The 14,680-nt window shown below is 44.2% G+C and overlaps 2 protein-coding genes across 9 annotated transcripts in view; one reads left to right on the forward strand and one right to left on the reverse strand.

Moving 5' to 3' along the window:
* AP4S1 (adaptor related protein complex 4 subunit sigma 1) overlaps positions 1 to 10,535 on the reverse strand; it is a 31,247-nt gene extending 20,712 nt beyond the window's left edge. For 4 of the 6 annotated variants that reach the window (XM_030559346.1, XM_030559343.1, XM_030559342.1 and 1 more), the window contains exon 1: positions 6,310 to 6,346. In XM_030559346.1, coding sequence (XP_030415206.1) covers positions 6,310 to 6,318 — 9 coding nt within the window. In that variant the 5' untranslated portion in view covers positions 6,319 to 6,346. Of the gene's footprint in view, positions 1 to 6,309; positions 6,347 to 9,115; positions 9,201 to 9,945 lie in introns of those variants that run through there. The other 2 variants (XM_030559344.1, XM_030559345.1) reach the window with 2 other exon arrangements.
* The window catches only part of STRN3 (striatin 3), a 90,781-nt gene continuing 85,468 nt past the window's right edge, over positions 9,368 to 14,680 (forward strand). For 2 of the 3 annotated variants that reach the window (XM_030559339.1, XM_030559340.1), the window contains exon 1: positions 9,369 to 9,811. In XM_030559339.1, coding sequence (XP_030415199.1) covers positions 9,527 to 9,811 — 285 coding nt within the window. In that variant the 5' untranslated portion in view covers positions 9,369 to 9,526. Of the gene's footprint in view, positions 9,812 to 14,680 lie in introns of all 3 variants that reach the window. The other variant, XM_030559338.1, reaches the window with a different exon arrangement.

The following is a 14,680-nucleotide window of genomic DNA, read 5'->3' on the forward strand; positions in this document are numbered from 1 at the left end:
AGGGGTAACCAAAGCACAGAATATGATAACGTGATATATGACTGTGCGTACTTTAATACAGTGTCAGTCTCCTGGGACTAGAGTCCTAGTACACAATTGTCCATCTGGTTTGAGCATTAGGACCTACTGAGACCTGTATTTTCCAGTCTGTATCAATGTACTAAAGATAAAGGCAGTATCTTTAGATAATATAAAGTGGCTCCTAGGATATGTTCACAGTGGAGCTGGAAGTTGCCTTCCAGCCTAGGTACACAGACTTCCAGCCTAGGTACACAGACTTCCAGCCTAGGTACACAGACTTGCACTAGCTCCACTTGAGCTAGCATGCTAAAAATAGCAGGGCTAGCCACTAGAGTCCAAGTCTGTCCAACCCCCTGGGTCTGTGCTCGGGTGATCAGCCTGAGCCACTTCTCTTTCAGCAACATCCATGCTATTTTTAGCATGCTAAGTCTACTCGAGCTAGCATGAATCTGTCTTCATGGACTGGGAGGCACACTCCCAGCTGTAGTATAGATACACCATTAGGCTCCTGATGAGATGCCTGTGGATCTTAGACGGCCAAAGTTTGGGTTAACAAACTTGGGTTAAATAAATGTTAACACAAAATGGCACTGAAATGCAGTTTGGAGCATAGTATATATTCTACACACAATACCTAATGAAAAATTCTATTAAAAGAGGGTTGAATATATATATATGCAAAAGCTGCCTTTTAAACTGCCATCTTATATTTCAAAGAAAATACAAAAAACTTTTCCAAGTTGCAGACTAATAGCCTGCAAAATATAATTTTAAGAAATGAATGGCTTTTAAGTTAGATTTTTTTTTTTAAATACCAGAAACCAGCCGCAGTAATGTTTTCCATCTGTCTTTCTCTAGCTGTTCGGACTTACTGGCCTGTATGCTCCTGTGGTTTGTGTGTTAAAAGTGTAGCAACTTGCTGCAAAAGCAGTCTCGAAATTCTAACCAACAAGTCATGCTGCCTACCTGGTGCTTTACTAAGCAGTAACATCAAAAAATGGTTTCCATAAGAACTGCAAATTTCAGCAAGGAGGTGTGGCCCAAGGAAATGTGAGAGAAGCCAGGGCAAAACCTCAATACAATATATACTATCCTGGAAAAACAATGTACATTAATATAGAAAGTTGAAAGGGAAGCAATTCAGAAAACAGAATAAATCAGAACAACTCTAAGCAGCATTAACATGCTGTCAGCAAACATCCACACAATAGAACCTTCTCAATAGATACCGTATATACTCGTTCATTAGCCCGTTCGTTTACAAGCTGACCCCCCAAGATGGATAGGTAAAAATAGCAAAAACTGTATGACCCTTTCATAAGTTGACCCTATATTTCAGGAGTTGGCAAACTTTGGCTCCCGGCCCGTCAGGGTAAGCCACTAGTGGGCCTGGACATTTTGTTTACCTGGAGAGTTTGCAGGCACAGAGCCCCTCAGCTCGCAATTGCTGCAGTTTGCCATTCCCAGCCAATGGGCGCTGCAGGATGCAGCACGTCCTGAGGGACGTGCTGGCCACCCCTTTCCACAGCTCCCATTAGCTGGGAACGGCGAACCATAGCCAGTGGGAGCTCAGGGGCTCCCTGCCTGCGAACACTCCAGCTAAACAAAACGACAATGTATTAGATATTCAATTCAATAATTCCACAGAGTTTAAAATTATCAAATTTTGGTGTAGACCCATTGATAAGCTGACCCCTGCTCTTTGATGCTTCATTTTTTTACCAAAAAAATTTGGCTTATGAACATTTATATACAGTATTTCAGCATACTTTGACCGTTTGCAAATGCTGAAGATGAGCGGGTGCTATCTCAGACTGCAAAGAACTTGGGAACAATTAGCTGAACACGTCCATTCATTTTAGCCACTCCTGCAGATGCTGTCATATGTGTAACAGTGCAGGGCTCTCCGTTTTCTCCAATATTTCATCCCCATCTTTTGCATCTCTTCAGTAGGTGTTTCTGGCAATAAACATTTTTTTCTTCACGACTAGGTAGCATTTTATGTATTAACCTATACAGCTATTTTTGTAGTATATTTTTGTGAATCTCAGCCCTTTCTGAACCTTTTTACTACAGAGGGGAGCATAAAGCCCACAGAAATTAAACATGGAACTAGGTTCTTAGATTGCTCTAGAGAACTCAGACTGTCTATGTTGCTTGCACAATGGGGCCTTGATTTGGTTCTTTAGATGCTCCGTTAGAAATAGTAATAATCTTGTTCATGCTGCTACCAATGGAAGATTGTTCCCAATAGTATACAGTTTTTCTTTTTGTCCAGTCCTGTTTTAAGTGCCAGTACTCACAGCCTTACTTTCATTTGAACACTATTCCACAGTCTAATAGAACTAATACTACACATCGTAAATCAAATAAAATTAAGTTGATTGTTACCACCAGCTTTTTGATCACATATTTTAAAAACGGGCTTCTTGATTAAACATTTGCTTGCCAAATTCGAGCCAAGAGGGGAGCTTCAACACATACAGGTTCCAGACCTCTGAAAGAGATAGCACAGAATTTCAGCCTATGCCTCCCACTCCTACAAAGGACCACGTAGTGAGCCGGAGTTGCCTCCCACTGAGCTGGAGTGGGGAAGAGTCATTCTGTGATCCCTGGTAGGTGAAGCCAGGCCAGACTTGCCCCTCCTGCCAGAAGCCAATGGGCGGGACAGGAAGTATAAAAGGCAGAGTCTCTAACCTCTAACCCAGTTCAGTCTGAGCCAGGGAAAGGAGCAGATGTCTCCAGGCTGCTGCAGCTCCCTGGAGATGAACCCGTGCTGCACCACACCCTGCCCCTGGAAGAGACTGACCCAACTGAAGAACTGCCAAGTCTACTGCTTGCTGCATATCCCAAGGAGATGGAGGATGCCTGTAGAGTGCAGGTACCCAGCAAGGGGATCGTAGGAAGCAGCTCAGGGAAACTAGATTTTTTAGTCTGGTTGGGTTGTTGCCTGAATCTATGTCAGTGTGTTTTGGCTGGCTCCCCGCTGACCCACTGGTGGAACACTCTGCCGCTGTTAGGGCCCTTGGCATGGCAGCCTCCCCACCTTAAGCCAACAAGTCTGTGTCTCTTGCCCGCTCTGCCTGAGGGCCTGAGCTTTAAAACTGTTTGTTGGTCCTGCCCTGCCTAAGAGCCTAATCCCTGATGGTGGTGGTGCTCCAGAGGGTAATGAGGCAGAGTGGTCTCCCAGTGAGCTGGAGGGAGAAGAACCATCACTAACTCACTACAGACCACTTACATCTGACCTCCATGTTGCCTGCACCAGGAGGGAGAAACCCTACCCTAGATGGCTAAGGGGTTTTACAGATCCTGTTTGCCATTGCAGAGGCATGCTCTGTAGCCAGACAATATCTTCCACAGTGTATAACTGAAATGATGATTGAGCCACACCTACAACACTGTTGCTGTGTGTCTATTATTTTTCAGATTACACCAGAAATTCCTGGGAATACAGTATTTGAAGTTACCCATAGATACATCAGTTATTTTGATGAGGCCTCAGCAGGAACCTCTGTCAGTCGTAGAGACAATACTGATTACAAGTTTAGGTACTGGTTCTGCAACCATTACTCACTCTGGGTAGTGTTCACTCATGAATAATCCCATTTACATCTATGACTACATGCATAGTGCTACTCATTGTGAGTAATGATTGCAAAACTGGGTCATGATTTCAGTATTTTGATAGTGTCTGAGACCACGTGACAATCACCATTCTTATCCTTGTTAATCCAAAATAAAAATGGAAAATGGTTATAGTCCACCGAAAAGAACAATGTTATTGGTGCTGTGAATCTACCAATATATACAGTACTTTATATGGTTCCCATCATCATAGTATCTAGCTACCCCTCAAACATTAATTAGTTCATCACACCCTGTGTAAAGTATTAACTCCTTTTTATAGGCCGGGAGCTGAATCCAGACAGATTAAGTAATTTGCCCAAAATCACAGGATTCTGTAGTAAAGTTTGGAATTGAAGCCTGCTTCCCAGCCCACTGTATTGACCACAAGGCTGTGTGTGAACTTTTACATATAATGCAAGCAATATTCTGCATGTGAAATAATGACAGGCCAAAAAAGGAGATTAGAATTTTAAATTGTTCTCAGTGAAGGAATGGGTGGTTTTGGCACTGATGGATGGGTGTATCTTTATGTCCTTGGTTTTCTCACTCACTGTTAGGAAAGAAAGTCTCTATCAAAGCAGTTTAGCACAGTTTATTTAGCACATAAGGAGATCAGTCACAATAATAGCTAAAACATATTAAATAAATTTAAAGCAAACAGTATTAACATGTGTACACCACATATGCAATAACTCTGAGGATATAGACTTTACCTATGATGATATATGTGACCTAATTATTTCTTGACAGCAAAGCCAATTATAAGTATTAAGGATATCTCAGGAAGGTAATTTCTTTATCCTCAGTGTAGTCTGAGCAATTGCTTAGCCATTGCAGTTTAGGTTTTGATATGAAATTATCTTCACTAGTTAGTCTGGGGGATGACGTGATAAAATCTGGAGCGAGAAGTCATCCCCTAAGAAGTGAAGATTAATGACCTATTAACAGCTAAGTAAATATATATGCATTATTTATAACCTCAGAAGTATGCATTTGCCAATCACAAGGTTGATATACAAAGTAATGAAATAAATAGTTGAAGGAGTTGAAAGGATTTAAAAATATTTATTTCAATGTTGCCCATCCTCAGACAAAACATTTTAATTATTATAAGATGCACTAAGGGCATTTCTAATCTTTAAAATAGCACCATGTGACCTAAATATTTTTTTAAATAGATACTGGAAAAATGTTTTGGATCATATTTTTTTTACTCCTTACCAATTTTCTAATGTAGAATCATACTGATAGAATAAAAGTTAATCATAGCTTTAGTAAAAATACAACCTTAGAAGAATTTGAACCTTTTCTTTTTCAATTCTGAAGCAGACTATCCACTTCACTACATGGTAATTGACTAACATCTGTAGGAATGTACAAGTACACCTCTATCCCTATATAACGCTGTCTTTGGGAGCCAAAAAATCTTACCGCATTATAGGTGAAACTGCATTATATTGAACTTGCTGGAGTGCGCAGCTCTGCCCCCCCCCCGAGCGCTGCTTTACCGCGTTATATCTGAATTCGTGTTATATCAGGTCGCGTTACATCGAGGTAGAGGTGTATTATTTTGGTTAACAAAGAACTCACTTTTTCTACCAGCCTTGAAGCTGATATCCAAAATGATGCCCACAAGTTTTGCACATGTAGATTGTATGTACAGAAGTATCTGTATGTGCACATTAACTAGAGTTAACACTCTACCTGATTTACATGTACAAATGCAGGGCTTTGTAGAGAAAACGTACAAGCATACTTTAGGAATCTGGTTTTAAAAATTATGCCAAAGTTGAGTATCAATACCAAGTTTAATTAAAAAATGCTTCTTTAAACAAAACTGACAAGTTCCTTCATGAAAACTAAAAACCACATGCATGCAAAATTTCTGGAAAAAATCATTTTTTAATTCGTTTTGCTTCTATGAAACAAATTATATATTTGTAGCAAAAAATAAATACAATATCTGGTTAAATGAGTTGTGCATCTATAAGATGTTACAGTGATCTGTGTAATGGTGTACGTAAAAAAATAAACAAAAAAAATTCCATCTCCGTATTTTTGGGGCAAAATCCCCAATTCTCTCTCTCATCCTGGACCTATCTCCAAGCTACACATTGCATTTCTTACAATGTGATTTTTACCTATTCATTTAGATATAGATATGTTCTTTGTATGCATTCTTATGACTAATGCTTTTTTTATAACTTGGCTTAAGTTAATTCTATGACTCAGTAATAAGATAATTTTATATACGGGGAATTAGCTCAAGAGATGAGTAATGATATGCAGAGCTTTCCATTTCTACATCACTAGTTCAAATCTAGCTCATTTCAATAATAAAGAAGACATAACCACTTGAGATCCATTCAATGGCCAGAAGTGAGTTGGCAGTCTCAGTTCAGTTTCCATTGGACAACTGTTTTCATCACGAAAACCACCACTGCAACTGGTACTTTAATTCATATATTATAGACTTATAGAAAGAGACCTTCTAAAACATTAAAATGTATTACTGGCACGCGAAACCTTAAATTAGAGTGAATAAATGAAGACTTGGCACACCACTTCTGAAAGTTTACCGACCCCTAGTCTAGATCAGTGGTTCCTAAAGCCGGTCTGCTGCTTGTTTGGGGAAAGCCCCTCGCGGGCTGATTTGTTTACCTGCCACATCTGCAAGTTCGGCCAATCTCGGCTCCCACTGGCCATGGTTTGACGCTCCAGGCCAATGGGGGCTGCGAGAAGGGCGGCCAGTACATCTCTCGGCCTGCACCGCTTCCCACAGCCCCCTACTAATCTAGGGAAATCAGAGAAGAAGCAAGGAGTAAAAAGTTTATCCTAGCTTCTTAACTACCAAGGAGTATTGCATATCTATTGAAACAACACTGAAACCACACGCTCTCAAAATTATGTACTGACTGACATCGCCAAAGAGTTAATCATATTTTTAAGAGCAATAATCTTTCCCAGTCTTCCCTAGATACTGATAACGAGTGAAATTTGTTTGACATCTCACTGTCTTCCACTTGTTTCAGTTTTAAACATGGAGATTAATTCTTTAAAATTATATATTTTTTTATATTAGGCCCTTCACATGTAGTACCACAGAATACTTTATGATGAGATAGCATAGTTTGATACAGGGACTTGAAAGAGGAAAACATCACATAAAGATGAAGTTGAGTAACAGAAAAAGGCTGACTTGGCTAAATGGGTTCTTGAAAATTAATAACTACAGTCAGTGGAGAATTGAAGAATCTGCTAATATGGAAAGGGGAGCTGGGTTTAGCACAGGCTAAAGCAACCATTAAGGTTTTAAGGTGAAGCTTTAAGAGGAAGTGACTCAATGGCTGAGGAGGGCATTCCAGAAAGGAATTAGCAAAACAACTGACACTTTAACATCCAACTAGGAAGAGTCATCAAGGGTGAGACAGAGGAGGTCAATACTGGAGGACCAGAGGAGGCAGGCAGGGAAGCAGACAGATACAATTAACAAAACTGTCCAGTTTGAGCAACTGATCCAATTCCAGATCATCTACTGATGGAAAATGTTAAAGAAAGTAGTGTTTACGTAGGGAGGGTGGGAGGAACACCCTGCCTTGCTTAATTATGGGTGACACTCAAGTTGTCAAGTAGGATGGGATAGTTAAAATCCCTTCACGTTTATGTAATCAACATAATTGTTGAATTTCAGTGCAATGAGGCTGTGACAGTTTGGTCTTATCTACACTAAAGCTCTGAATGTTGCTATTTCACTGGTGAAACTGAACTAGTTGTAGCAAGTAGGTACATTTTTCAAGATTTCTTTACTGTGAAGAGGAGTTCTGAATGAACTAGATCATAAATCAAAAATAACTGCCTCATTGAATCATATTGCAGACATGCTTCATCATTAAGATATTTTAAAAAGTTGCCTTAAAACTAATTCAAAATCAGTTTGTCCCTTCATGAATGATGTGGCAGGTGTGTAAAATTTTCATAAAAGTTTCACTGTCAGTTAAAAAAGTACAGTCAAAAAAATAATCTCCTTACAAGACAAATAGCAGATGATATTGTTAAAAGAGAAATAACTGCAAAATTATTGAAAAGTAAATTAGGTTGTTTTTTATTTCAGCTAAGAATGAAATACAATACACACTTTCACTTCTGTCACTAGTCAGTTTCAAGTACACTTCAGTTTGAGTTCTCATATACTAGCAGAATGCTGCAATGTGTGAGTTTCAAATTTAGCAGGGTATGTTGTTGTTTACCTCCCTGTCCCATCTCCCCAACCACCCGTTTCCATTGCTATTAAAATCACATTTCTAGTGCCCTTTTGTTTTGTAAAAGTTCATTTCCAGGCAACTTATATTTTGGGCCATGTTTGCTTTTGTATTACTCCTTATAAGAAAGAGGGCCAAAAAGGCTATGTAGACGCTCTTTGCTACAGCTGGGTCTGGTCCAGTTTTACTTACTGTTGTTGTAAGTCATGGTGGTCCCGGGATATTAGAGAGACAAATAATATCTTTTATTGGACCCACTTCTGTCAGTGAAAGAGACAAGCTTGAATGGTCCCTTGAAATGTGTGTTAATGACTTAAGCTAAACAATGGGTTTCATCCTGTATTTAACTGTGACGAGGGTGATCAGAAAGCAAGTGAAAAATTGGGAGCGGGGGGGAGTGAGGGGTAATAGGTGCCTCTATAACACAAAGTTTTGAATAGCAAGACTGTCTCTATAAAATCAGGACCTTTGGCCATCCTAGCTGTGGCACTGAGTAAGTGTCCCAGAGCTGAAGAAGAGAGCTGTGCAAGACGGAAAACCTGCTCCCTCACTAACAGACATTGGTTCAATAAAAGCTATTACCTCACTCACTTTGTCTCTCTAACCGTCCCGTTTTAACCAGTCCAAGTGGAGGAGCTCCCACTGTTTCCCTTGGCTACAGGGGGACTCCGGTACTGTCACAAACTTCTTCCCTGCACTCGCACTACATTTCACCTGCCTCCGTTTCAGTGTGACACGAGCCTGACTTCACGCGTTCCTTCGCCCCCGCTGGGGGACGGGCCAGGAGGGTGAGGCGGAAGGGCAAAGCCAGAGCCTCCCCTACCCGCAGGGAAACGGGCCGGCCTGGAGGCCCCACCACTGGCTGTCAGCGTCGGAGGAACGCGACAGCAATGTGAGGAATCTGCGGCTGGCGGAGCCTGTGAGCCGAGAGACCGTTTTAACCCGACTCACCGCAGGGGCGCCCCGTGCCCACGTGGGCGGCTGGGGGGGCAGGAAGACCCCCCCCCCGCCCCACAAGAGGCTGCTGGCACGTTTTTTAAACAAACTTCACCCCGGCCACGCCTGGGCAGAGCGGCTCGCGGCCTCCCCCACGGGCTGGTGGGAGCAGGGAACCCCCTGACACTGAACCAGGCCGGACGAAGCAGCACCACTAGCTACTGTCCTAGCGACTGTGCACCAGCAGCCCCTGTTATTACTATGTCACTTACTCAGTGCCAGGAGCGGCGCTGCCCCGGCCCCCTGCTCTCTGGGCGGGTCGGGTGGAACAGACAGACACCCCCAGCTGCAGCCCCGCCCCGGTCCCCTGCTCCCCCCGCCCCACATCTCCGGTGCGCATGCGCGCGTCAGAGTGCTCGGCTGGCAGGGAGGTTGTTTCCCGGCACGCCCCGCGCGGCTCTCTGCTCCTCCCACCTTCGCAGTGGGTGGGTGTGAGATGGATCGGAGACTGTAATGGCGGCCGGCGGGGGCTCGGCGCTGCTCTGACACCCGGACACTGCTCGGCGCAGCCTCCCCCTCCTCCCCGGGCCCGTCCCGCCCCCTCTTCCCCCCCCAGCCAGCCCCGCTCCCCCACACCGCAGCGGGACGACGAGGAGGAGGAGGAGGAGGGCTCCCGGCAGACAATGGACGAGCACCCTGGAGTCGGAGGCGGGATGGCGGCCGCTCCGAGACCGCAGCCGCCGCAGCCAGGGGGGAATATGAACGTGCAGCCCGGCGCGGGCTGCGTGGGGGCCGGAGGCGGGCAGCAGCAGCCTCAGGTCCCGGCGGGTCAGGACGCGGGGGACCGCGCGGAGCTGTCCCGGCCCCAGCACTACACCATCCCGGGGATCCTGCACTACATCCAGCACGAGTGGGCCCGCTTCGAGATGGAGAGGGCGCACTGGGAGGTGGAGCGGGCCGAGCTCCAGGTAGGCTCCACAGGGGGACCGGGCTGCAGGGGCGGGGAGCGACTGGGCCGAGCTCTAAGTCCGGGAGAGGTTTGGGTGGGGGGCGCTGGCCCATGGAGCTTGCCAGTCCCCGAGGCCGCCTGCGCGGATTGTACCTGTCCGAGGTGTGTCCGGCGAGGTGACGTCCCTTGTAGGTGAGGCGACTGGAGGCGCAGCCCCTCACGGCCCGAGCTGAGCTCCGTTCCTCGGGGCAGCCATTTTAATTTCTAGTATGGCGCCTGCCAGGGCTCCTGGCTCCGGAGCCAACCGTGCTCTACAGGCCGCCCCCCACCCTCAGCTTGCCAGTCCCGGTGGAGACCGGGCGCTGCCTCCCCGCAGGGACACTGGCGCTCCCAGGGAGAGGAGGACGCGCTCTGACAGCTGCAATAACCTTCCCAACACAGTGCCTCGGTGGCTGCCGGGGCCTGCCCCTCGGGGCCGGCTGTCTCCACGGCTCTGGCTGCGGGTCACCGGGAGTGAGAGCCCCCAGGCTTGCAAGAGCTCAGCCCTCCCCCAAACCCGTGGGCGTGAGGTGCTGCGAATCCTACCTCCCTGGAAAGGGAAAGATTTGGGCTAGGGCCTAAGTAAGGGAGCTTCCCAGTGACTTGAGGCATGGGATAAGTCTGGTCTCCCCGGCCCTTGGAGACGCTATCAACCAAACAGCTGAGGTCAGTCTGCACTGTCACTGTCTTAAAAGGTGTAGGTGTGTGTTTATCATGAGTAAAAGAGAAGGTTGAACAAATCTTTCAAAGTGGTTTCCTGTCTGGTGTTTGATTCTCATTCCAGTAGAGTTTGTTGTGAATCTTTCCTGTTTTGAGTTACTTAAGTAATAGGTACAGTTTTATTCCTACATACAGATGTAACTAAGTACCTATTATCAAATATTCAGAATTAGGTTGTGTGCTATAATTGGGACACTCATATATAAATGAATACATGTATAGCTGAATAATCAGTCCTTTTATATAAGAAATTTTTGAGGGGGTTAACAAGCACGCATTCCAAGGGGATCCAGTGGATAGAGAGTACTTAGATTTTCAGAAAGCCTTTGACAGGGTCCCTTACCAAAGGCTCTTACTCAGAGTAAGCTGCCACAGGATAAGAGGGAAAGTGCTCTCACAGATTGGTGACTGGTTAAAAGATAGGAAAGAAAGGGTAGGTATAAATGGTCAGTTTTCAGAATGGAGAGAGGTAAATAGTGGTGTCCCCCAGCGGTCTGTTCTGGAGCCAGGCCTATTCAACATATTCATAACCCCTTTTTCTGGATCATTTAACAGTGAGGTGGCAAAATTTGCAGATGATACAAAATTACTAAAGATAGTTAAGGCCCAGGCAGACTGCAAAGAGCTATAAAAGGATCTCTCAAAACTGGGTGACTGGGCAACAAAATGGCAGATAAAATTTAATGTTGATAAATCTGAAGTCATGCCCATTGGAAAGCATAATCTCAACTATACATATAAAATTATGGTCTAAATTAGCCATTACCACTCAAAGATCTTGGGGTCATTGTGGATAGTTCTCTGAAAACATCCACCCAATGTGCAGTGGCAGTCAAGAATGCTGGGAATAATTAAGAAAGAGATAGGTAATAGGACAGAAAATATCATGTTGCCTCTGTATAAATCCTTGGTACGCCCACATCTTGAATGCTGTGTGCAGATATGGTCGCCCCATCTCAAAAAAGATATATTGGAATTGGAAAGGTTCAGAAAAGCGCATCCAAAATTATTAAGGGTTTGGAGTGGCTTCCCTATGAGGAGAGATTAATAAGGATGGGACTTTACAGCTTAGAAAAGAGATGGCTAAGGGGAGAGATGATTGAGGTCTGTAAAATCATGACTGGTATAGAGAAAGTAGTTAAGGAAGTGTTGTTAACTACTTCTCATAACACAAACTAGGGGTCACCAACTGAAATAAATAGACAGCAGGTTTAAAACAAATAAAATAAAGTATTTCTTCCCACAGTGCATAGTCAACCCATGGAACTCTTTGCCAGAGTTGTTGTGAAGGCCAAGACGATAACAGGGTTCAAAAAAGAACTAGATAAATTCAATGGCTATTAGCCAGGATGGGCAGGAATAGTGTCCCTAGCCTCTGTTTGCCAGAAGCTAGGAATGAGTGACGGGATGGATCACTTGATGATTTCCAGTTCTGTTCATTCCTTCTGGGGCACCTGACACTGGCCACTGTCCGAAGAAAGGATACTTTCTATGGTCTGACTGAGTAGGTCTGTTTTTATAAGAATACAGAGACTGGTGTGGCAAACTTTTATAGGCCCAGAAAGATATATCATACAAATCTAATTATATGCTGTAACAATAGTGTGAGTGCATTCACTGTTTTGGAACACTGTGCCATAAAGTATTACCATAAAAAACCCCTCACAATACTATAAATCACAACAGAAATTTCCTACTTTTGGTTATATAAAGTGTTTAATCATCAAAAGAGACCAGGGTATCTGAGCTTGGGCAGTTTGTCATATCACCAGACTTCTCAGTACTGATGTAAAGAGAACTCATAGACTCATAGGTCAGAAGGGACCAATCTGATCATCTAGTCTGACCTCCTGCACAAGGCAGGCCACAGAACCCCACCCATCCAATTTTATAACAACCCCTATCCCAGGACCGAGTTATTGAAATCCTCAAAATTGGTTTGAAGACCTCAAGCTGCAGAGAAACCACCAGCAAGCGACCTGTGCCCCACGCTGCGAAAAACCTCCAGGGCCCCTGCCAATCCGCCCTGGAGGAAAATTCCTTCCCGACCCCAAATATGGCGATCAGCTAAACCCTGACCATGTGGGCAAGAGTCACCAGCCAGCACCCAAGAAGGAATTCTCTGCAGTAACTCAGTTCCCATTCCATCCAACATCTCCCCGCAGACCATTGAGCAGACCTATCTGGTGGTAATCCAAGATCAATTGCCCAAATTAACGATCCTATCATAACATCCCCTCCATATACTTATCAAGCTTTGTCTTAAAGCCAGGAAAGTCTTTTGCCCCCACTACTTCCCTCGGAAGGCTGTTCCAGAACTTCACTCCTCTAATGGTTAGAAACCTTCGTCTAATTTCAAGTCTAAACTTCCTAATATCCAGTTTATACCCATTCGTCCTCGTGCTTACATTAGTACTAAACTTAAATAATTCCTCTCCCTCCCTAACGTTAACCCCCCTGATATATTTATATAGAGCAAGCATATCCCCCCGCAGCCTTCTTTTGGCCAGGCTAAACAAGCCAAGCTCTTTGAGTCTCCTTTCATAAGGCAGTTTTTCCATTCCTCGGATCATCCTTGTAGCCCGTCTCTGAACCTGTTCCAGTTTGAATTCATCCTTCTTGAACATGGGACACCAGAACTGCACACAGTTTTCCAGATGGGGTCTCACCAACGCCTTGTATAACGGTACTAACACCTCCTTATCCTTGCAGGAAATACTCCGCCTGATGCATCCCAAAATCACATTTGCTTTTTTAACAGCCGTATCACATTGGCGACTCATAGTCATCCTGCTATCAACCAGTACCCCAAGGTCCTTCTCCTCCTCCGTCGCTTCCAACTGATGCACCCCCAACGTATATCCAAAATTCTTATTATTAATTTCTAAATGCATAACCTTGCACTTCTCACTATTGTATTTCATCCTATTTCTATTACTCCAGTTTACAAGGTGGTTCAGATCTTCCTGAATAGTATCCCTATCCTTCTCCGTGTTAGCAATACACCCCAGCTTCGTGTCATCCGCAAACTTTATTAGCATATTCCCGCTCTTTGTGCCAAGGTCAGTAATAAAAAGGTTAAATAAGATCGGTCCCAAAACCGATCCTTGAGGGACTCCACTAGTGACCTCCTTCCAGCCTGACAGTTCACCTTTCAATACGACCCTCTGGAGTCTCCCCTTTAATCAGTTCCTTATCCACCTTACAACTTTCATATTCATTCCCATCTTTTCCAATTTGACTAACAGTTCCCCGTGCGGAACCGTGTCGAACGCCTTACTGAAATCTAGGTAAATTATATCTACCGCATTTCCTTTATCTAAGTAATCCGTCATCTTCTCAAAGAAGGAGATCAGATTGGTTTGACACGATCTACCTTTACTAAATCCGTGTTGCAATTCGTCCCAATTACCATTGACCTCTATGTCCTTAACTACTCTCTCCCTTGAAATTTTTTCCAAGACCTTACATACTACAGACGTCAAGCTAACAGGCCTATAATTACCCGGATCACTTTTATTCCCTTTCTTAAAAATAGGAACTACATTAGCAATCCTCTAGTCATACGGCACAACCCCCGAGTTGATCGATTGCTTAAAAATTCTCACTAACGGGCTCGCAATTTCATGCGCCAGTTCCTTTAATATCCTCGGATGGAGATTGTCCGGGCCCTCCGACTTCGTCCCATCGAGCTGTTCAAGTACGGCCTCTACCTCAGTTGCGGTAATATCCACTTCCATATCCACATTCCCGTTTATCATCCCTCCATCATCGCAAGGTTCCTCACTAGTCTCATTAAAAACTGAGGCAAAGTACTTGTTTAGATGTTGGGCCATGCCTAGGTTATCCTTAACCTCCATTCCATCCTCAGTGTATAGCGGACCCACTTCTTCTTTCTTTGTTTTCTTCTTATTTATGTGGCTGTAGAACCTTTTACTATTGGTTTTGATTCCCTTTGCAAGGTCCAGTTCAATGCGGCTTTTAGCCTTCCTCACTTTATCCCTACATGTTCTGATCTCACCAAGGTAGCTTTCCTTACTGATCCTGCCTTTCTTCCACTCCCTGTAAGCTTTCTGCTTTTGTCTAATCCCCTCTCTGAGTTGCTTGCTCATCCAGTTTGGCCTACAAC

The sequence above is a fragment of the Gopherus evgoodei genome, chromosome 4, assembly GCF_007399415.2.
Source record: "Gopherus evgoodei ecotype Sinaloan lineage chromosome 4, rGopEvg1_v1.p, whole genome shotgun sequence".
NCBI lineage: Eukaryota > Metazoa > Chordata > Testudines > Testudinidae > Gopherus > Gopherus evgoodei.